This window comes from Amphiprion ocellaris, chromosome 11 (genome assembly GCF_022539595.1).
Source record: "Amphiprion ocellaris isolate individual 3 ecotype Okinawa chromosome 11, ASM2253959v1, whole genome shotgun sequence".
NCBI classification, from domain to species: Eukaryota; Metazoa; Chordata; class Actinopteri; family Pomacentridae; genus Amphiprion; species Amphiprion ocellaris.
In genome coordinates this window covers 2,053,932-2,078,435 of record NC_072776.1, presented here as the reverse complement: position 1 = coordinate 2,078,435, position 24,504 = coordinate 2,053,932, and the positions used below count along the sequence as shown (strand labels likewise).

General features: G+C 39.0%; 1 protein-coding gene across 2 annotated transcripts; it reads right to left on the bottom strand.

The window, feature by feature from the left end:
• Positions 1 to 808: 808 nt before the first annotated feature.
• tfg (trafficking from ER to golgi regulator) lies at positions 809 to 22,249 on the bottom strand. Of its 2 annotated transcripts, none has more exons than XM_023276735.3 (8): positions 22,091 to 22,249; positions 18,734 to 18,947; positions 18,484 to 18,567; positions 15,338 to 15,484; positions 12,686 to 12,853; positions 11,649 to 11,795; positions 2,096 to 2,185; positions 809 to 2,003 (listed from the first exon to the last, which is right to left on the bottom strand). In XM_023276735.3, the coding sequence occupies exons 2-8, from the start codon at positions 18,915 to 18,917 to the stop codon at positions 1,594 to 1,596; spliced, it is 1,230 nt and encodes a 409-aa protein (XP_023132503.1). In that variant the 5' UTR covers positions 18,918 to 18,947; positions 22,091 to 22,249; the 3' UTR covers positions 809 to 1,593. The 2 variants fall into 2 exon arrangements, with proteins under 2 accessions (XP_023132503.1, XP_023132504.1); XM_023276736.3 differs by having other exon boundaries at positions 809 to 2,000.
• Between the last annotated feature and the right edge of the window lie 2,255 nt (positions 22,250 to 24,504).

Below are 24,504 nucleotides of genomic sequence, written 5' to 3'. Positions count from 1 at the left end.
ATCCATATGCTGCAGTTCTAATGCTCAGCCACAGAGATGACTGCATACTTCACCCTTGATCCATCTTCCAGCATAAAAATCCATCACATTAACCAGAAAAACACTGATTTTCACCAGTGAGGGTCTCAAAAGCTGCCACAATATTTTTAAAAAGGCCTCGTCCCATTCTGGATCATTTCACAAACTGTGCATTGCTTGAAAGCACAAAACCTCACAGTTAAAATGATATAAACCATTTTAGGGAACCAAAACTGCTGCAACAACATCCCTGGCTTCCTAATCACATTAAAACATCGGTTTCTTTCCTTTCCTGTCTGTAGAGGCATATTTGTGACTATTTTTCACCGTCGTCCAACTGACAAAATGCTTCCAAGCTTTCATTTTTTTAAAAAAACAATTGGGTAAAATTTAGGGAATTAATAAATTCCTAACATTATTCTGTCGATATTACAGCCCAGACATCCTAAGAGTGATTTCTATTTGGCCCAGACGAGGCACAGAACAATGTTGTACACTCTTTTCTAAATTATCTTTAATAAACTCAGTTCTTCTCACTCGCCAAGACAGTTTGACAAGAAAAGACCAACCACACACTCCCCCGCCACATGTCTCAGCCAACCACAACCCACAGGCAGGAAAAACAAAATAAGAATACCAGCATTACCACAGTTTTCCAAATTCGGGTGGGGGAGAAGAGGAAGAGGCAAGCCAAACTTAACCGAGACATGAACTCACAAACCACGGCGAGGGAGAGCGTTGAGAGCCAAGAGGAACACAGGATGAAAACAAAAAGATTAGGGACTCCAACTGGGTCTCAATCATTTATTAGGTTCAAGAAAAAAATGTTACAGTTTATACATAAACAGCTAATCTCACTTGAAGGTGGAATTCAATTTGATATATTAGTAAAAACCAGTGATAAGATAAAGAGAGAAAGGAATAGCAAGCTTTACTGGAGGTGATAGAAGCAGCTAAACAGAAGACTTCATGACGCAGGGATGTGCACCTCCCATTAGCCATCACTTAGCTAGTGTTCCCAACATGGGGCAGTTTCATCGACACATCATTAATACCGACATGGTGGCGAGTTGATCAAATAAAGACAAAACGAACAAAAAAAAGACAACAACGGGGTAACTTTTCATTGAGATAGTGTCTGATGGATGCATCTACGCGGAGATTCTTTTGTCGCAAATGCAGAATGGCCGCTGATCTCTCGCAAAATGAAGCGTTACTGTCGAAAGGGACGATAAACAGCCTGTTTTGGTCTCCCAGGGGTGTGCATACAGACTGGTTTTTATACGACGACGGATACGAGAAGGCTGAGCAGACAGTGGAGGAGACAGAAGAAAGAAAAATAACACGGGGTCAGAACAGAGTGGTACGTAGGAGAGACGGTGTACAAACACTAACCATCAGACTGAGGGGGGTTGCTTGTTTCATATTTGGACTTGATATTTGTACGGGTGGGGGGGTGGGGGGGGTGGGGGTGGGGGGGGGTGCAGGGCAGTAAACCTGCACCCACTCCAAACAGCTGGAGCCACATCTAGGATGAGGGGTTTTGGGGTGCGTGAGGATCGGTAGCATCCTCTTTTACCGGTATCCGGGGCCTGGCTGAGTGTAGCCCTGGCCGTAAGGGGGGCGGTTGCGGGCGTACGGGTTAGCAGCTCCGGGTGGAGGGGTGACAGTGCTGCCTGGAGGTGGGGTGTATCCTGGGCGGGGCGGGTACCCTGAGCTGGGCTGGGAGCTGGGCGGCATGCTGTAGTTAGCAGGCTGGGAGGCCTGGGAGGTATAGTTTTGGGCGGGGAAGGCTCCTGGTGGATACTGCTGGGCTCCCTGAGACGGGTGGGGCTGCTGCTGCCCACCCTGGAAGCCTGGAGCTGGGGCCTGACCAGGGGCCGGAGCCTGGGAGGAGGGAGGGGCGTAGTTCTGGAACTGCTGCTGCTGCTGTGGTGGCTGTGGAGGACCAGGCTGAGGGGCTCCAGCCTGGGGACTGTATCCTGCTGGGAGAGGAAGGACAGGAGTCTGGTTAATTCACTGCACAAATCAAAGATATCCAGCTAGCTAGTTTTCTTTCTATCAGCTTTATTCTTACCAGGGTACTGCATACCGTACTGCTGCGGCGGGGCGCCTGGTTGCTGAGGCGGGTATCCACCTGGAGCCTGGTACTGCTGGTACACCTGACCTGAAGAGGGACGGACAAACCTGATCAGTACTCAACCAGCAGACATCATCCAGCATCAGCACCAGCTGCTATTCACTGATGCTACGTGTCCACTAGATGCCTTTTTCCCACATGTAACTCCTGTTCAACTCCTACTTCCTTCTTCTCCAACTATCCTGCCCCTGATTGGACAAACACATCAACTCGGGAGCTGTCTGCTCCTGGGTTTCAAGTCGGACCATCATGGTCCGCTTGCAAACTTTCTCTTTTATTATGAAAACAGTTCAACAAAAAGTATTTCTGAAAGCATCTGAGGTGAGAAATAATCTGTGCAGCAGCTGAATCTGTCCTGGTTTTAGGTCACTGACGGCTAGTTCAGACGTTTAATGAAAGTTTTGTGATGCATGGGATCTCCACACGCCGCATCAAATTTGCATAAAGTACAAGTTGAGTCTACTTTATGCAAATGAGCTGCAGCCCTTTCCAGGGAGACCAGCATGCAACACGGTGCATTTCACATAGACAATAAATGGGATGAGGGAAACTGCCAGATCTAGTGGACACGTAGCTTCAGTCTGTCCTCATTTACACTGCTGAGTATCTCATACAGAGAGAAAATCCAGATGTAGTTGAACTATTTCTGTTAGGTTTCTGATTGTAAAGCTTCATTGTTTTTCGGGGCTACATGCAGATCTGTCCTCCTTCAGTTCTGACAGGAACTTAAAAGCACTGAAGCCGTTTCACTAGCAGTGATTTAACCAGAATAGATTTTCCTGTCATTGCATGGTTTACAATGAAACTAAGCAGCAATCCTGTCCACTGCTTTCACACAGACACCAGTACAGCAAGAAATCTGCAAATACAACAATATAGTAAATGCAGGGGGTCCTTGGTGTACGATGTCATCGACCTACGGCATATCGTCGTTACATGGAACTAGTTGACAAGCACAGCGGATGAATACGTCATCATGTGGTGCTATAAGACGATTTTGTTTCCATTCTCTGGTTGTACGCCACCTTGGATTGTGCTACATTCACTAACTTTTTGCCCTTCATCATGGCTCCTTGTATTCAATTGAATTCAATTTAATTTTATTTATATAGCACCAATTACAGTCAAATTGTCTCAAGATGCTTTACAGAACCCATATGAACCCCCAGAGCAGCTCTAAGGCCACAGCGGCAAGAAAAACACCCTTTTAACAGGGAAGAAACCTTGAGCAGAACCCGGCTCTTTATGTGGGGGACCCATCTGCTGCTGGCTGGGGCGGTTGAGAGGTAGAGGGTGCAAGTGTAACTTCTGAAAACAGGGATATAGCTAACTGCAGTAAGGATAGCTTATTTGTTGCATTAACCCTTTAAAAGGCACTCACTGAAATATTTTGAAATTCAAAATTTTAACCCCAGACTGTTATTGGAGGACATAAGACTTTTTTACTTTTGTGACATTTTCCAAATTTTAAATAATCATGTTGAAATTTAAGGCCAGTGAAGTTACCATATATAGCTCTTTGCCCGATAGTGGTTTTTAAAAAGAAAAAAAAAAACATTCTTAGAGATGTATGTATCATCTCTTGGCACAACCACTCAACCGTAAAATGTGTGAGTTTGGTCAACTAACCACGGTTAGTTTTGACGTTTCGACCACAAATATGGAAGAGGACTGAGCAGCAAGTCTGTCTTTTTCCAAGTTTGGAGAAAAGAGGAAGTTTGATCCATTCCAGGCCTCTAATTGGTCAAATACCACAATGTAGTGTGATGTAACGTAGAGTGATCTTCGCTGATTGGCTGGGTGGAAACCACATGCTTTTCCACCTCACTGAGAGGCGGGAGCAATGCCATATTTAATGTGTAGAAGTTACCAAATATGATGACTTGCCTGATAAAGGGTTTAGAACACTATAAAAACAGTGGTGTGACTGATGCTGAACAGTTACAAAAATGTAATAATTTACAGTGGAGCAAAATGTACATACGAATCGCAGTTGTATGCAAACATATGTACAGATTTAGTATAGTATATAAATAGAAGATGCAAAAAAACTGCATATTTCCAGATTGTGTAAATGCACAAGTGAGTAAATGGCTGATATTCAGTGTAATTTCTTAAATAACACTAGAAGAACCATAAATATAACAAATCACTTAACTATTATTTACTACAGGCAAGACAAAAGTTTTATTGCCCTCCCTGGTTCTCTCGCCCTTTTGGATTATTCGAGAGTGAAACAGATCAAGATCAGACAATCGCTCCAACATCTGGAGCATCTTTTCAACAGCTAATTCTGTGTAACTTAAGCTGGCTTCCGCCACAGAGGATGTGCTGATTTAGTGGCTTTTGAGTGGAATAAAGATTATTTATGCACCTTAGAAAGATGGAAGCGTTTATTTACACATTTTCTCCATCTTGAAAGCCTCTTGTTTGCATTTACACTTGGCTTTTTTCAGCGTCTAATATTCCCTCAGACACACGTGAGACTAAGTGTAAATGGGGTGCCAGTATCGTCATGGAAACACCTGTGCATCTGGACAGAGTAACGCTTTGAATGATAACAACTGCAAGCTCTTTAATGTAACTATTTCTTGTTAATCTCCTGCAGAAATCGCTCTTTGGCGCATTACAGTAAGATCTGGCTCGGGGCGACAGTGCAGCAGACGTAAACACGCTATAGACACGCAGACACACATGTTCCCGCATCACAACACGGATGTCACGTGCACCCAGCAGACGTGTCTGTGTTTGCAAACGGTGACTTCCTGCAGCGCTCTGAATAACTCTGACTTCACCGGGCCACACTGCCTACATGCACAGATGGAGAATGGTGACCAATCATCTCCGCTAGAGGCCCGAAATAGGAATTCATTCAAGAATTTCCAAGAAAACATTGTGTTCATCACTTTTTGAGACGTACGACCAGTAAACACGAATATATCATCCTGGACAGTGATGTCATTGCACATCTTTATACGTTTAAAAAATGTTGAAATGTTTTTATTTTTCTTGTGAAATGTTTCATTAAATGACTGAGTATTCAGCAAAACTTGGCACACTATAGTCCCCCGTAAGAAGGCCTAAATCTAACCCCTAAATCTCCTGCAGGCACAGTGATTGGGGTGACAACACATGCAAAGCACAAAGAGAGGAGGCATAATGAGAGAGGGCTCCTGGTAAAAACTCATGCTGATTTGATGCATATTTGGGAGAGATGACATTAAGACACAGCAAGGCTTAAAGAGACTCTGATCACATTATTCTGTGCCGAGTTAACCTCAGTGCGCTGCTAAAATAAGGGTCCATGTTAGGGATGCACCGATCCACATTTTTTCACTTCCGATCCAATCCCAATACCTGAATTTGGATATCTGTCGACACCGATACTATTCCGATACCAGAGCTCTGTTTGCTTTATTATTATTATTATTATTATTATTATTGTAGATTTAATATGAGGCTGTAATAAACTCCTCTCTACAGGCAAGTATGATATGTACGAATGTATGCCTAAAAGGAAACTTGAGGTAAGGTCAGAAAAGGAAGTCAGAAATACAGGAAATCCTGTTAACAGGAAAAATCCCATCCTGAAAAAAAATATGCAACTGTAAGGGCTTTCAAATTGACTGTCAATATTTTTAAAGGGTAAACTTCTCTAACACAATTTAGAAGATAAAAATGTCTGGTGTTCACTGAAGACTTTTCAACTCCTGAACCCGAATAAAATCACTTTAAAACTGGACAAATGTTGAATAAATTCTCTAAATATCTGAACATTTAACCCTCCTATTATATTTAACGTCTCTAAATAAATGATCAACATGTTTTTTTTCTTCATATTTTCCAACCTTTCATACAAAATTAATGTGATGATGCATTTTCAGTGTCCTGCACACATTTGTTCATCAGAGTTCTTTGGGGTCTAAAAGCATCGAAACCTTCAAAGATTCTCAGATTTCTGGTTCTGCTCAAGAATCTATGAAACCCCAGAAGTCCAGAAAGATATTTAATCATATAGTCGGCACAGTTTGTTAGAAGGTAAAAATGTTTGGTGTTTGTCAAAAATGAAGAAACTATTTGTTAGAAAATTTAAGTATCTAGAAAAGAAGCTCACAAAAAAAAAGAAAAGGCTAATTTCTGCATTTTAAACACATTTCAGCAGCTGGACCTGAATAAAAACTCTTTAAAACTGGACAAATATTGAGTAAATTCTCTAATTATCTTAACGTTTAACGTAGGAGGGTTAAATTGCAGTGTTTCTGGTGTAAAATGTTTCCACACAGCGGACGTGTTGTGATGAAAAGCTGGTTAGCCACAGCGCTGCTCAATGCTCGCCTCCAGAGCAGCCGGCAGGGAATCACTTGTGGAGTCATTTCAGCAGACAACATTAAAGCATAGATGTGGATCATGGATCGGAAATTTCTGATCCGTGAATCACGTTGGTATTGGAACCCAAAACTGGATCAGATCAGCCGCATACCTAGTCCATGTGGCTGCATGTTATTGAAAATCTTCAGAATTCAACACAAACACTATTACTGTCCTCAAGGAAATACTGGGAAACATATTTACTGTATCGTCCAAGCTGCTCCTGGAAATACTAAAATGCCTCATGCTGTTTTCATAGGTCTGGGAGACACTTGACAACTAAATAGTCATCTAGGAACAGTGTCTTTTTCTAAACAAAGTTATGTGGCAACCATCTGCTCTCTCCCTTAACATGAACATTATGGTCTTTACTGTTTGAGGAGGCATGTGTGTGAAATTGGCTGCTTCTTCAGCCGTTCTCCTCGTCTGTAATCCATCATAAGTGTTATGTAAGAGCGATGGAAGGTTGCGTGGCTGCTAGACCTCTTTAGCACCGGGGTTTGTTTCCCTCCAGCATGAGCCAAGAGGTCAGTCATCAGGGACAAAGTTATGGCTGAAGACAGCGAGCAGGTAGCTTTTCACTGGCTGCAGTCCTGCTGACCTCTCCACATGTCTGAAGGAGGAGTCATGAGAACGACATTCTAATTTTAAATAAACATTTCACACCGAACACGTCTGCCCATCAGATAAGGAGCTCCGTGCAACTGTCTGAGCTGCTGTTACGTATGCACGTGTGTGTATAAAGTTATTGCCAAGAGTCCATCAGCATCAGGGTGAAATCTTTACCATCTGCTTATGGATCTTGTTAGCAGCATTCTTATGGTAACAAGTAACCTAAGCTTGCATTAAAAGTGTGCCTCAGGCTACCTTTAAAAGGCCACACATGCGCTACTGCCGTCCGATCTCACCTTTTATAAATCCTCATGCAAAGACTGGCCGTGATGCTGTCATGCTAACAGTCTGCAACCAGAGATGAGACCAACTTGAGGGCAAAGAGTGAGGAAAAGGTCGACGGCATAGGATCCAGTTTACTGTACTTGTGTGCCAACCATCTGCAGCCTTGGAAGTAAGAAAAGAAACCAGGAAACTCTAAGGAATGGATGAGGAACCCGTTTGTTGCCATGTTGGAGGTGAATCTAAGAACCTTCTAGAAGATTAGAGGATGGTGTCCAATAATGATTCTTTACTCGGTGGGGAAATGAGCTTTTTCTTTTTTCTTCTGTCCAGCTGGGCACAGAAGAAAACCGTAATGAACTTATAACAGCTAATGTCAACTAAACAAACATCTAACTGCCTACACACCGAACACGACCTGGACCAGTTTTCACATGGTTTTGTATGATGTATCCCACAGACACATCACATCAGTTTCGTTCCAAATTTGTTGTTATTAGCAGGATTTAACTATATGTTACCCATTCTGTACTGAATATTCATTAAATGTGTCCAACAAACTGAAACAACAACTGCAACTACTAAATCTGGCACGATATTTATCACAAGTTACTTAATCCTACTGGATGATGTCCACCTAAATGTTGTTTTCCTGTGTTCAGTGTATGTTTTTCAAATGTTTGCAATGGGAGTGTTACATATTGATATTATGAGTGTCTGTCTATTCAGTGCAGATCAAGAGGGAAAGCAAATCTGACCATGTTATCTGAATATGCAAACAAGCTAAATATCCACAATCTTTCTCCACAATTACAAATAACACCTATAAATTAATCATATGATACAAATTATAGATTAACCAGGAGAATAGAACTCTTCAAAGTGACGCCTGAAAACAACCACAACCAGCCAGGACATCTCTGTTTTCATTTGGACTTCTTTGTCCACATGTTCACTAGTTCTGTCCTATCACAGACCTTACAGCTGACACACAGGTCAGAGGTGTGTCCTGCACATTTGGCTCATCATATCTGGCAGTAGATTGACTACACTGTGGCAATAAATTCAATAAAGAGCCACCAGTGTGTAACAATACTATGCTTATCACAAGGACATCCTGTATATGATGAGAATTTCCACACAACCAGGAGAAAAAACAGAGAGAACTTTAACTTACATCAGAGTCCCGTGCCTACTGATCTATGTAAGTTGATTTTCACCGTAAGTCAGAACTCCGGCCAATAAGGTTTAAAAAAAAAAAAAAAAAAAAAAGCCTTTCTGTGCACCACTATATCGATCATAAAAGTCATGAATACCAACGACTTTCATGCATGTAGGAGTCATTTTACAAGAAGATAACAGAATATTGTAATGGACTGATATTGTTGATGTTGAGGTTTCAATGTTTATTGTTCAGTTCCAGATTTACCTAATGTCAGTGAACGTGCCATGTTTAGTTAGCTCATCTCTGATTGGCTGAGAGTCAGCAGTAGAGAGAGCTGGGAACGGTGGCTAATTCTGGAGCTAAGTTATGGGGTTTTTCTAGTTATTCTGGCATTGGCTACGGTCCACAGTAGCCTGTGTGAAGGTTCAATAAACCAGCAGAGAACCAGATAAAGTCTCACTCATTCATCACAGAGGGTCGCTACAATAAGTTTTTACAACTTGACACATGTTGGTTGGTGTTTGGCCCTGTTCCCAGCGTTTTATTCTATCTAATTTCACTTCCATGCAGACGGCTTTCCTTTTCTTCCAAGCATCAGAAGAGTCTGACTTACGCTGGGAGCCATAATGAAGGACAAAAAGTTAGTGAATGTAGTACAATCCAAGGTGGCGTACAACCGGAGAATGGAAACAAAGCCGTCTTATAGCGCCGCGTGACGACGTATTCATCAACTAGTTTTGAGGACCCCCTGTATAATGTTGATACAGCAACTTGAAACTATTACAAAGCAGTAAAATCTACAAAAACATGCCCTCTCATTCCGTGCGGTACGTTAAGCCGGGCTGCCTGTTTGGGTACCCATGCACAGCTTGAACTAATTGTCTAAAGACCTCCACGATGGCATCCCTAACATCACCACGTCAAGCAAGAACAAGCTACTCAACTGAGCTGAACAAAGAACATGAATAACTTTCTGTTTAGTTGGTTGTTTGTGAGCAACATGACGTATCATTTCCTAACCCAGTGACTAAATAAGACCTCCTTCTGGACCAACTAAACATTCACTAAGCCCTGTTGATAGGTCCGCCACAACCAGGCCAAACCGCAAACCACCAGTTAAATGAAAATATTCATCCAACATGTGTGCTGATGCTCAGTGCTGCAGGTGTGCTCAGGAGTCAGCGGTGCGAGCAAATTCCAGCTCTCACAGGGTGCAACATGAGGCGGATTCTGTGCTCCAGTGGCATCAATCTGGGCCAAACTGCGAGTTAAAAACAACCCAACGAGCTCACAGCGATGTGGGAAACGATACAGAATGCTTCACCTCTGCGGCTGAACCTGCATGGACCTCATCTGGGATTGTTTTCCAATACGCTGCCTCTACTTTTGTTCATTTATCTTCATCTAGGCCTTTGGTTCAGATCAAACGTGTGGATGTTGAAGAATGCTCACGAGGGAGAGCCGCTCTAAAGCTTCTGCTGAGTGAGATAAATACTGATTCTGTGGACAGTCTTGTTTACGCTGTGTTTAAGATTACACCACGATGCAACTCAGGGATTGTTTCTCTTTCAAAGAAGCCCGCTGCATCAACAGCAGAATGCATCCAATTGCCAGAAAATGAAACAAGCTCACACTGCAAGCTATGAATTTGGAGATGGGAAACATATGTCAATGTAAATCAGAGTAAAGACATGGTACATTTAATCTATGCAATATCCTCAATTTGCTCTTTTAATTTGAATTACTCACAGCATAATTTTCTTAGTTTCATTCCATTTATTCCATTCACATCCAAACAGTATTTCTTCTACTCCATTAACATCAGCCTGATCTAATTTATTACAGATCGCTGGCAGGATGAAAGTAGGAAGAAAAATCCACTGAGCGATAAAAAGCAAATAATGGAATTAAATTGACAAGACACGATGGTAGCAGAATGGGAGCTGTTGGTGCAATCTTCCTACAGTAGAGGCTTTTGTGTTGCTAAATTACATACATATGGAATATATGACTGGTTCAGCAGCAGAATTATAGTGATCAAGACAGAAGAAGAAGAAGGCAGAAACCTCTTCTCTGTGTGTAGCAATACTGAAAGAGAAACAGCACCACAAACTACATCCTCCAAAATGATCGTTAAAGTGAATGACCTCCAACATTTTAACCCTCCTGTTGTCCTCATTTACAGGCACCAAAAAATATCGCTTACTTGTCTGAAAACAATCCAAAAATTCTGCAAAAAATTCCTCAAATTTCTGAAAATTTGCAAAACCTTCAGGAAGAAAATTCCAATAATTCTTTAAAAGTTTCCCTTAAAAGTTTTATTTAAAAAAAAAAAAAAAAAAATCCCCCAAATTTGGCAAAAAAATTCTTGTAAATATTTTCAAAAAATGAGTAAAAATCTTCCAAAAAAATCCTAAAAATATCTAAAATGATTCCATATATATCAGTAAAATTTCTAATATTTTCTTTAAGAACATTCACATAAAAATCAACCAAAATCCAGCAAATTTCGCTGGATTTTGGTTGATTTTTATGTGAATGTTCTTAAGAAACATTTTCAACATTTCTTTTTTCCACCAAAAAATGTTCAAAGATTTCCCAAAAATGTTGAAAATGTGGACAGCAGAAGTTTCACCGTGAAAACATATTTTTTTCCACATTTTCAAACTTTAAAACGGGTCAATTTTGACCCGCAGGACGACACGAGGGTTAACACTAAATTATTACTGTTGAGACAGTAGGATTGGTAAATCTGTTATATTAAATTTAATAATTTTAACAAAGTGTGCCCAATAAAGTGGTAACAGTGTTTTATCTTTCATTGTGAGGCGCTTTGTGACATGTCATTTTGCTTACTCAACAGAGGGTGACATTTTAGTAAAGCTGCTTTGGTGGAAACGACGGAAAAACATCCCGTTTAAAAGCAAAGCTGTAAAACATGTAATTGCTCAACCACCTACACTGCAGGATCTCTGACTCCCGGTGTTCATTAGGACATTATGCCAGTGTGCTTCCCTTCCTAGACACACCCTGTTTAGTACAATAGTTGTGTGTGCGTCTCACCTTCCATGCCGGCTGGGGGTCCCTGCTGTACTGCAGCATAGGGGGCCTGTGGCTGGGGGGGCACTCCTGGCTGAGGTGCTGCAGATGAGGAGGAAGCGATGCTGTCAGGGGTTCCTGAACGCTCCTCTGGTGCCACCGCTGGGGGAGCTGCTCAGACCGAAGCAGAGGTTCAGGGGGTCCGATGAAAGTTTTACACAACAAAACAAAACATATACAGTGTTCCCTCATCATATCGCGGTCTCACTGTATCACGGATTTTTCACTATATCACGGGATGTTGAGGTACATCATTATTTTTATATATTCATTATTGTGGCGAGCTGTGTTGTAGAACAACGCTGGAGAAAGGATATCTGCTTTTTATGCACTCTGCAACTAGCAGATGCTTTTATTTTGACACACACACAGAGCAGCACTATAGAAAATGTGGCAGGAAGTAATCAAACACACTTCACACTCACGGTCCTGACAACATTTTACCAAAACTAACTAGGCTGAGTAAACCACAAAACAACAAAAAAAAAACCCACTAATAATACTGTAACGCTAGCATAAACCACAATAATGACATTTAAACAAAATGCTGAACTCCCATGGTGCATTGCAGCACAACAGTTCAGTCATAGCGACTGGCTCTGCGATTGCTGGATTATTTAAATTATTTTAGCGGTAAAATAAGCATTTTCTAGCCTAAAAAGTGAAACCAATATAAAAATATATATAAAAAAAATAATAATTAAAACATCTGAAAAGAATATTTAGTCAAAAAAAAATGTGCTGGGTGCTGATTGGTGCAGTGACCATAGCATCAGTCTCCTCTGTCTCCCGTGTGCAGCAGCATTCAGCATCTGGCTTTGTCCATTTCACACAGAGGTCTGACGGCTGCGCACAGTGTTGCTCTGCAGTGTGTGGAGATGGTTTATAAAGCCTTAAATATATATATAAAAAAATAAAATAAATATGGTCTGTGGGTCTGGAACATAAGCCCCGCTATAGACAAGGGACCGCTGTACTCCATCTCTTAGTTGGTTTAATACCTGGGGCCTGGTCTTCACTCAGGCCAAAAGCGGAGATGACATTCTTGTTGACCTCGTCCTGGTTTTTTAACGGGTCGAAGGCTGACATGCTGGCTGCACTGACTGGAGTGGCCTGTTTCACTGTGGGGTCTGCCGCCACAACTTTACCTTCACGTCCATCCACTGATTCTACAAAACACAGCGAGAAAAAAAAAAAGTTACAGCATCAGCAGAGGTGAGGAGAACATGTGGCAACGATACAACGCACACATGCCGCATTCTGGGTGGATCATAAACAGGCCTGTTACTACACCATGAACACAAACATGTCATACACGGGGGATGACGGTTTGAGCATTCCTTTACAAAGTTCACGGTTTAAAAATGAACACTGCCAAATCCTCATAAAAGACCCTGATTACATCCTTGCATTTGACTCAGAAATCAAATCCACCTGTTGTCTCAGCATGGTGCTAGATTGCAAACTAAAGATCGTCTGCTTGTTTCCAGGAAAATCACATTTGAGAATGTATTTTTTGAGGAGTTTTCAAGAAATTAAAAGTTGCCTAAAGCTGAAAGTGAAACTGGCACAAAATGACCATCCTAAAATATGACTTCACATGTTCCTCACATAAATGCTTCGGTCTCTGCTATGATTATAATGAAAGGGCCTGCTTTTGCTTGACGTGTGCAAACGTGAGGGGAGAATGACCGCAATCATACTGGACTGAACCAGTATGTATGCAGTATGTAACAATTTAGTGTAGAACTGCTGACAAATACTCTTTTAAAGAATGTAAATGATTCCACCAGTCACTGACTCTTGTAAACTGTCTCAGTCTGGTGCCAGTCTTTGTGGGATGTAGCTCTTCAATTCTGGCAATAAAACTGTGGAACACTGTGATTAGTTAAGGAGGTCACATTATCCACATCAATGAGATTAAGAGACTGAACATACGTGGTGGTTTGAGATCTGAAAGAAACAAAAAACAACAACAACAAAGCAGGAGATATCAAATAAAGAAACACTGTCGACACGAGTCTCTCTTCACTGAGTGCTGAAAACTACTGTCCAAATTTAAAATTTGAACCCAAATATGTCGTTTTTTTTGTTTTGTTTTTTTACACGAAAAGGCAGAAATAAAGAATATTTACATGAAACCATTTAAATACCAGTTGGGAAAGACTGTAACCAGCTTAAGAAATAGCAAAGAGCGCATGTATTGAAGCCCTACGTGAAAGGGTGTCCTCCTATCTTATTGGGATTATGGATCGATGAAAAGCCTTCATTTAATATACATATCTCTAATTTAGTTAAACGCAAATTGAAGATTGGTTTTATTTAAAAAACAAAACATGCTTTACATTCTCTGCAAAGAAAAAACTTGTGGAAACCACCTTTCTATCTGTGACTGATTCTGGTGATCTACTGTCCAGCCATGCAGCCTCCTCCACCTTAAACAGACTTGATTCAGTGCATCAGGCTTCACTGCGTTTCATTTCCAAAGCAAAATCTCTCACTCACCGCTGTATTCTCTATGATCTGGTTAGCTGGACGTCGCTAAGCATTCGTAGACAACTAAACTGGTCTATGTTCATCTATAAAGCTCTGCTGGGCCCAGAATACCTCAGGATCCTTCTCACTTTTAGTTCTAGTAGCTACCATCTGCAAACCTCCAAGTGGTTGCTTTTGAATGTTCCCCAGACTCTAACAGACTTTGACAGAACAGCGTTCTCCCATCATGCACCACAATCATGGAAAAATCTTCAAAAAACTCTTAAACTAGAAACATTCATATCCATTAATGAGTTTAAGAATATCATAAAGAATGCAGTGAAGGAGGAATGTCACTGTCCTTGTATAGCTGTCATTCTGTTTTATTGTTTATTTTGTGTATCATGTGTCTTTTTTATATAACTTTTACATTTTGTTTGGCTGCTACCTTGGCCAGGTCTCTCTTGTAAAAGAGATCTCTAATCTCAATGGGACCTCCTGGTTAAATAAAGGTAAATAAACAAATAAATACTGATTGTGGATTTTTGAGATCTCTGTAGCGCTGCTATATCTTGACCTTACTCTGTAAAGTGCCCTGAAATGAAATATGTTATGATCTGGCACTATATGAATGAACAGTTAATGGTTCAAGTCCTGCTTACATACAATTTCCTGACCATATTTATTCTATCATTTTTTATTTCATTTAATTTACTTCCCTTAATGTATATATCTGGTCTCCTTTGCATATGTTGTCATTTTGAATATTGTCTTGTTTTATATATACATTGGATTTTATTATTTAATGCTGACATTATATTTCTTATTGCATGTTATCAATGCACCGTCCAGCGGAAGCTATTTATAGTTTTGTCATGCCCCCATGGATGATGACAATAAAACTATTCTATTCTACAGTGAATTGAATATTGAAGTCACTATTTGACTGCTTAAAATCTTTCACTGTAAACACATAAGCAATCCTGACATATGTCAAAACATGTTGCATAAAAAGATGCAAATTTTGGACATTTACTTGTTGAAAAAAAAAAAAACAACCTGTCAGTGGAAAACAAAATACACAACAGTGACAGTTTCATATTTCGTATCTGAGAACAGCCTTTGTGCACTAATACATCTCCAGTAAGCTAATATCTGTTGGTCTGATTCATGCTTACCACTATCCGGTGCTGTGGCAGCCAGACCCGGCTCTGTGGGGGGCTCCAGGCTATCAAGGAGGTTGTTGACTTTATTCCTGAGCTCAATGAGCTCCCTGCGCAGATATTTCACCTGACTGGATTCCAAAGGCCTCGGCTGACCGTTCACTGCAGATAATAAAACGAAGAAAGGGAACCCAAGTGAGCAAATCACACAAATTCTTCACATTTATTTGGGAAATGGGTCCAGTAAAGTCAAACACTTCCCCATCTCTGCACAGACCGCTCCGGTTGTGTGTTCATTTCAAGAAGATGGACAGAACTACACTCTTGTGCCCTTTTTACAACATACAACAATTCCCTAGCAGCCCATACCTTTATTAAAGGGACATTTTAGCACACTGCCGAGTCTGTGTCTCATTAATTACGATCGTTTCCCATTTGCCATCTTGAGCTTGAACTGCTTGTTGACACAGATTATGGTCTAGTTGCGAGCTACAGCCGTGGACTCTGGAATATCTTGTTTAAACTGTGCAGGAAAAGTGTCAACAGCTCCAGCAGATGGCAAAGCAAACCAAATGTGGCAGGAAAAACCAAGAAGCGTGGGCTCACACTCCCACAAACACTTGAATGCCTACAGACTGATTAAAAATGTAAGTGTTTATAGGGACTAACAGCTGAAATATTGGGGCTCCTATACAACCATGAACATCCAAACACATTAGGCTGGAAACATGTTGTTAGTAAATAATGACCGACAGAAATTACAGCTCAACACAAACACTGATTTAATAATGTAACATCAGCATAATGTTAAATAAACACAGCGGATGCCGGAATTTTGGAAAAGTGGGCAGCTCTACAGTAAATAGGTGCACGTTATGAATGATGATCTGTCTCATTTCTGTTGGCTCCACACTGTAAATACCTGGGATTACAGGGATCATCGATCACATGGTTGATTCCACAGAGCCATTCACAGTAGCAGCCAGATCAACAGAGACTTTGAGCTTCATCATCATCACCACCACACCCTGCCAGCTAAGCATTTAACTAACAACGGCACCACTAGGAGAAAGGCCACTGGTTTGTTGCACTGAACACTTGACAAACAGAAACCCGTCAACATGCGGGAAACCCAATCTTCAACCCTACGTGACCTGTACCACACGGGCACCTAGAACTACTTCCAACTCTTTTCTTCTCGCTTCAAATTGACCGAGGAGTGAAATTTCCACTGCGAAAGAATGAATGTGAGACTGGAGATCGCGCTACATTCTATTCTCACACAAGTTTCTCTGTCTGAGTGGATAATGCTGAACAGAGACGCATGGGGTGATGAGGCGCAGCGCTGAGACGCAGGCCGCCGTCAGATTCCAGCTACTCTCTCTGCCTTTAAGTCTTCACACATGTTGGACAGCATAATTTCCACGTGAGGTCGTGACATGTGATGATGAGCCAGCACTCAGTTTTGATTTGTAGGAAGTAAAATACATCTTTTTTTGTAGAAAGAAAGAAAAAAGTAATTTGTAGCCCTCTGGCTAATAATAGCAGCGGCAGGACGACAGAGTAACTGAGATCAGAGCAAAGGGAACAACATCATGTTGTTATTACAGATTCTAAAGTAGACTGAGAGTGTGTGTGTGTGTGTGTGCGTGCGTGCGTATTACTGTATTTTTAACTTAACAGGAAAGTTTGAAAGTTTTTCACAGCTAACAGAATTATTCCAAGAACTTAACAAGTCTGATTTCTATTTATATGCATATTCCTGTACTGGCAAATCTCTAGGACTATTTATATGAATAATAATAACAGCAAAGTACAGAACATCGCCCTGGCTTTAAATGAATTACAAGTAATAGAATAATATAAATAGATGGAATGTAAAATGTTCTGCCAGTGAAAACTTGTATTTAAAAAGATTCTGATTGCACAGTGCATGTAGCCTTACATGGGCTTACATTTTGCTGCGACTGAATGAAAAACAAAAACCCAGGCAGCACATCTGATCAGTACAACTCAATTACTGATGTGCAATATGCCTTTAACATTAACACTGCATCTGTCTGCTCTTCTTGTTTGTTCACATTTTCCTAAGTCAAAATGTTGTTGTTACATAAAGCATTTTTAAAAAATAAACACCAATTTACTAATAACTAGGGACGTCCGATATTGGCTTTTTTGCCGATAACCGATATAGTCCAACTCTCAATTTGCGATTCTGATATCAACCGATACCAATATATGTGGGATATTTATCTAATTTTAGGTAACGTCACATATCTCCTGTGGTGGAATTAACACATCATGTCTCATTTTATTGTGATGCCCCATTGGATGCACTGTCAAATGCAACACAGCTTTCAAATGTTTCAAAGCTATTTTAACTTAAGTTATAGAAAAAATGTCATACTTATGCCATTGTTTTTTTTTTTAAAAATTGTCTCAAACAACAGTTCACACTCTCCCTCCTTCTATTAGTCCAGTAAATGGCGGTGAAATCCAGGCATCAATTTATCGGTTTTCATGACAGGCAAAAAAACAACGACGATATTCACCGATATTACATTTTTATGACAATATCAGACATCCCTACTAAAAACCTATGTTTTTTAGAATGGAAAATGTTTAACTGTCTGTGAAAACAAACTTGCAAGAAAAGATTCTGACATTGTGTAGTACAAGTAATGTACTATAAATAATTTGTCCTGAACTTACAGCACAACTTACTGACAAAAACAAGCCCCAACTGATATGTTAGGGTGAGGCCTACTGGCTGTTTGGCTCATGTAATAACTTCTCCTGTGAGCTAAACCTGAAGTCATGCAGCTAGTGAATAACTGTTGACTTAACTGGAGTGGCACATATTTAAAATTAAGATTCAGAGCCACTATGACCGGCACAACGGGATTTTGTGAAGATTTCCATTTACTATCTGTCACAATGTTTGTTTGGTGAAGCAGCGCTAGGAGACGCACGGAGATTCCATCTCAAATTAGTGCAAAGAAATTGCAGACAGCTTTTCTTTGGATAGTGAGGAGCTGAGATTTGTTGACTGAAACATGAGCTGGACTGCCCTCCAGTGACTGCCTGCTGTAACTAAGCACTTGTACTGCTGTGTACGCTTTTGGAAGGGTAACAGAGAGGAAAAGGCTTTAATGTCTCACCAAATAAAGTCAGTTTGAGTATTCTACTGCACTGGATGGCGAAGGAGAGGTCAGAGCTGTCAAAGATGGTAATGAGGTCATCATCTGTAAACAGGGAAAAACGACACCGGAAGCTTAATTGTACAGCAATTTATAACTTCCAAGAAAACATATGTTGAGATCATATCTATAAACTTCACAGGAAACTTCTCGATATTCATGGCGGAGAGCAGTTAACATGGACAGAAGCTGAGTCACTGTCCTCACTGACCTTCATCCTTGTATTTGATGGTAACCTCGTCGTTACTCTGCAGCTTGCCCCTGAAGACACGCTGCATCATCAGCACCAGCTCATCGTAGGTGATGTCTTCATTATGGATCGGGATGCGTCTGATGTCGTCGCCCAACTGGGCTTTGATGATCAGCTTCCCGCTCAGGTCCAGCTGGCCGTTCATGGTGCCGTCCGACCTCTTCTGCTCCCACCACTTAACGCATGCAGAGGAGAGGTGGTTAGAAAAACAGCCAAGTAAACAACATGCCTGCTGTCACAGTTCTCCTCCTCTCTTTCTAGAATGCCCATTTCAAATTTAGTCTGTAAGTAACCCTAAAATGCATAGTAATGGGAAAACTTTTCAAAGCAGGCAGGATTGTACAAAATGGTGCACGATTAATGACACAATTAAGAGGTCATAAATAACTGAAATCTTTTCTAAATGTTTAGGTTAATGACATGTTTTGGAAACTGTTCTTTGTGTTTGGTTCGATTTTAATTATGTAGCACCAATTCACAACATAAGCCATAAGTCACTCCAGAGATTGAATAAGAATTTGTGGAGGACACTGAATGAGCAGCAGCGAGATAAAAATAGTAACATGACACGATTTTTACCTCTGAACTGATTTTGAGCACCACCAGAGCGCATTGTTTGCTGGTGTATTATTCCAGCTCCTGTAAATTCAACTAAACTCATTCTCCTCTTTTAAGAAACAAGGGTAAAGCTTGGAGGCTTTGTCAAGTCTGATGTGTGGAAGCACTTTGGCCTGTTATTGAAGACAACATAAATGCAAGGCAACTGACAAAACTTAGCATACTGTTTGTAAAAAAAACAAAACAGTCATACATGTAAAATTAGCAACATGCCGCACCACGAGACTGAAAATAAAGACAGTCACTGTGCTTGATGCTAAATTATTTACAATTACATGTACATCTATGTTCAAGAATAAAATATAACATGATATATGAGTCGCATAGAAACATCAAAATGTTTTAACATCATAGTTAAATGAGGACTCTGCATGTAAAGTAGGTTAACAGCTCGGGTGAAGTGGCTGCTGTGAGAGTTGGTATGTATGATTAAAATGTTAGACTAACAAGGACAATAAGATTATACTCCTCTTTGTCCTAACTGAGCTTCTGCTGTCTAGATTAAAGAAATCTTGACAACAACAAAGAGGAGACAGTTTCCCTTTAATGATTCCATCCAACAGTCTGTTTAGTAACAATATCAGAGAGTCTGATTTAAGTGCAGAGTCTAAGGGTCAAACATCACTGTATGAAGTGGCGTAGAGCTCAGTGTGCTATTACAGCCCTCTTTACAGACTTTGACCTAAGAGAATCTAATATTTTGATAAAACAAAGCTCAATATAGTGGCTATTTTACATACATATATTGTAAGCATCCATCAGAATATGATCATTTGTAGATTTTGTTGACAATCCGAGACCTGCATTAAGGCCCCCTCGACTTTGGATCGACCTGCCCAAGGAGACAAGGCTTGCAGAGTCAGTAATTTCCTTTAAATCACTTCTTACAACCCATTTTTACAGATTTGCTTCTATATGAGGTTTATTTTTAGCTTTAATTAGTTTCAGTGCTTTATTCTGTACTATGTCCTGTTTATTGCAGATGTTCTTTCTTGTTTTATTTTACTTTTAGCTGTCTGGTTCTTTGGTGTGATGTCATCTCTCTCTAATTCTTTAATTCTCAATTTTTTTTACTTTTAATTTTAACCCTCAACCTCGTTCTCTCATTTTCAAACTGCCTAGTTCCCTTGTTTGAGTTGTGTGCTAATCTAGCTAATTATTAATTTAATGTATTATCATTTTTACTATTTATTTTAACCCTTGTGTAGTCTTGCAGGTCAAAATTGACCTATTTTAAAGTTTGAAAATGTGGAAAAATGTATATATATATTTTCACAGTCAAACTTCTGATGTCCACATTTTGAACATTTTTGGTGGGAAAAAAATGCTAAAAATGTTTCTTAAGAACATTGACATAAAAATCAATGGTTGATTTTTATGTCAATGTTCTTAAAGAAAATATTAGAAGTTTTACTGATATATATGTAATCACTTTAGATATTTTTAGGATTTTTTTGCAAGATTTTTACTCATTTTTTGAAAATATTTACAAGAATTTTCTTGCCAAATTTGGGGAATTTAAAAAAAAAAACACTTTTCAGGGAAATTTTAAAGAATTATTGGAATTTTCTTCCTGAAGGTTTTGCAAATTTTCAGAAATTTGTGGAATTTTTTTGCTGATTTTTGGGATTTTTTTCAGACAAGGAAACAATATTTTTTGGTGCCCATAAATGAAGACAACAGGAGGGTTAATTGACTGCTCTGACTTGTCTCCTATGTCTTGCTTGTTTGTCTCTGTTTGCATGTTTTGACTGTCAAAGCTCTTTGTGAACGCTGTTCTCAAGGGTGCTATATAAATAAAGTTATTATTATTATTATCATCCATATAAAGATGTCAGTGTGTGATCTGTTACTGCTCGTGTGGACTCCCCAGCTGGATTAACTATGACGCTACCTGCTGATGTTGTAAGCTGGACGTTACACTACTGACTGTGAATTTAATTCCAGAAATGCTGCGGCTTTGACCGTCCTAGCCAGATGAATAATTGGCTGGATGCTAGGGATTCTGTCGTGGCTAAAGTTTTGCATACAGTGATGCTGAATAGGTACGACAACCACACCGATTTCCACCGAGATTGGCTCCACCAAATTAATCTCCGGGGCATCAGAATGAGACATTTAAAACGCCACTAAAGGGTTAGGCTTAGCTGGCGCTGATTGTAAGAGACGCTCAGTCATCTGTCAGTGGCCCATTAACAATTCACTATGCCTGCTAACGTTTGTTAGGCCGTTTCACCACTGCTATGTCAATAATGACATTATAGACAGCGCATGCTACGTAAAAATCAGTGATATATTTAATCTCCTGTTGTGTAGCTGAAAGAGTTGCCGTAAGATAGCCTGCTTTGATTTTATTATAAAGTGAAACGTCTGCTAAAAGCGTATTCATGTACAACATAGGATAGCTACTTTAAAATGGCACTCTGAGCTAAGTTAGGGGGCACAATGTCAACGTAGTGATGTCCTTCTTTCGCCTTTTAAAAATTAAGAGCAAATTAGCGCATCTTTTGTTCAGTAACTTCCCACGAATCAGTCTCGACACCTGTTTGGGCGAGCTAGCCTAGCATTAGCTCCCTGCGTAGCCAGCTAGCGCTAACTACATAGCATGCTAACTAGCAGCATATCAGTCACACAAACCGCTGTGTGAGCAAAAACTAAATCACAATCCAACTGGACAGCAAATCTGAGAGCGTCAATTACCTGAATCAGACGACTTGACAACGCTGTATTTCACAGGTTTCCCCCAAACCGTGAAAGTGTAATGTGTTAACTAGCTTAGCCAGAGCCGGGCACCAGCATCAGGAAGTGCCCTCCAGACTGTCAACGTCAACCAGTACGTGGCATTCACTACGCGCAGGCGCAGATGTGGAACAAAGTGACACCCTGATTGTAAATGACCAAACAAACTTGTCCACAATGCATATTTAACTCTTTATATAAGCGATATAATTAAGCTGTACTTCTGGAACTGAATGAAAGTACTAAATAATAATAATAATAATAATAATAATAATAATAATAATAATAATAATAATAATAATAATAATAATAATAATAATAATAATAAGAATAATAATAATAATAAACAGTGCAGACCAATGTTCCCTCTAATTTTTCATGTCTGAGCAAACACATAAACTCCCTTTAAAAATCTAAATCTTATCTTAACACAGTTAATGTATTAACTTATTTTGTGTGCATGCATGTATTTATTTAGTACTGTTAACATACCAGAGTTCTGAGTGAATTTTTCTTAAGATAGGCAAAGGCCATTTATTGATTACATACAGGCTGTTAAATGTTTATTAAAAACTAAAACGCATTTAAAAAAACAACTTAGGCATTTATTGAGTCACTAAAATACTGTAGAATTCAGACCACATCAGCATGATTATAAGCATCCTCTGGTAAATTAACATTTAAAACATTTAATTAGATTATTAAACCTTTAAAAAGACAAAACATTTAATTAAAAAATTAAATGTTTAATTAGAAAATTACATCTTAAATCTTAAATCTTTTTAATAATAAAACTTTTTAAAAGTTTTATTGTATTAATTTTTTTTGTTTGATTTAATTGCTTTTTGTTATGTAGTTTATTTCTTTAATCTTCTTTTTCTGTCAAGATTTTAACCCCAACCTTAAAAATGAAATAAACCCTTAAATCACAATGAAAATACTTCTGTTGTCACAATCATGAGTTAGTCAATTATTCAGTTTATCAATTCAACTTTATTTGTTTAGCACCTTTTACACAGATGACAAAACTAAACAAGCAAAGAGAAAAAACTATGATTAAAACTCAAAAACATTTAAAACATTTTTTTACGGTACTCGAACTTTAGCGTTTGGGTTGTACTAGTTTGGTTTTTGTATGGTTTCATTTGGACGACTATCTTGAGGCCCCTCCATGTGGTTTAGTGAGGTTTTCTGGAACAGTTCTACAAAGCAACCTGCAGCAGAAGAGACTTTGAGAGTTTTTAGGAAGTTCTGGAGACCAGACTTTAGAGCAGCAGAAACATTTGTCAGCAGTTTGAGCAGGAGAAGGTGAGCTTCAGAGTAGAAATGAGACGGAAACCTTCTTGACCCGTGTGGTGAGGTCCTGTACCAAGAGTTTGAGCAGGTTGTGAAGAGTCTGTAGTTCTTTGGTCTGAAAGCACAAGAAGAGTCGACTCATTAAAGGAGAAAACAGGAGATATTGTTGCTTCTTCTGTCGCTCTGCAGTTTCCTTAGACTGAATATCAAGGTTATATTTTAAATGATTTCCCATGTGAGCCCAAGAAGACTTTAATAAACTCCTTCCATCCCCTGGACACAACATATTTTATTACCATGTTAAATTTCTTTTTTTTTTTTTTTTTTTTTTAATGTTTTTGAGTTTTAATCATACTTTTAGCATAGTTTTTTTCTCTTTGCTTGTTTAGTTTTTTCATCTGTGTAAAAGGTGCTAAACAAATAAAGTTGAATTGATAAACTGAATAATTGACTAACTCATGATTGTGACAACAGAAGTATTTTCATTGTGATTTAAGGGTTTATTTCATTTTTAAGGTTGGGGTTAAAATCTTGACAGAAAAAGAAGATTAAAGAAATAAACTACATAACAAAAAGCAATTAAATCAAAGGAAAAAAATTAATACAATAAAACTTTAAAAATGTTTTATTATTAAAAAGATTTAAGAAATTTAAGATATAATTTTCTAATTAAACATTTAATTTTTTAATTAAATGTTTTGTCTTTTTAAAGGTTTAATAATCTAATTAAATGTTTTGCATTTTTTAAAATGTTTAATATTTTTCTTGTTTAATTGTATTTTTTAAATGTTTAATTATGGAAAATATTTTATCTGTAATTTTTAATATTTGTATTTTAAAAATTTTGTTTAATTTCATAATGACATGTATTGTATCTTGTTGAATTATCTAATTCAATATTTTGTCTGTTTAATGTAATTTAATTGGATTTAATGTTTAAGAGTTAAACATTAAATACAATTAAATTCACACAACATATTAAAAAGAAATCATGCTAATAAATTAAGTACAAAGAACCAAATTCGCCAATATACTGGAGACCAGAGCTATTTAATTTGATAAGTATAACGTTGTTTAGT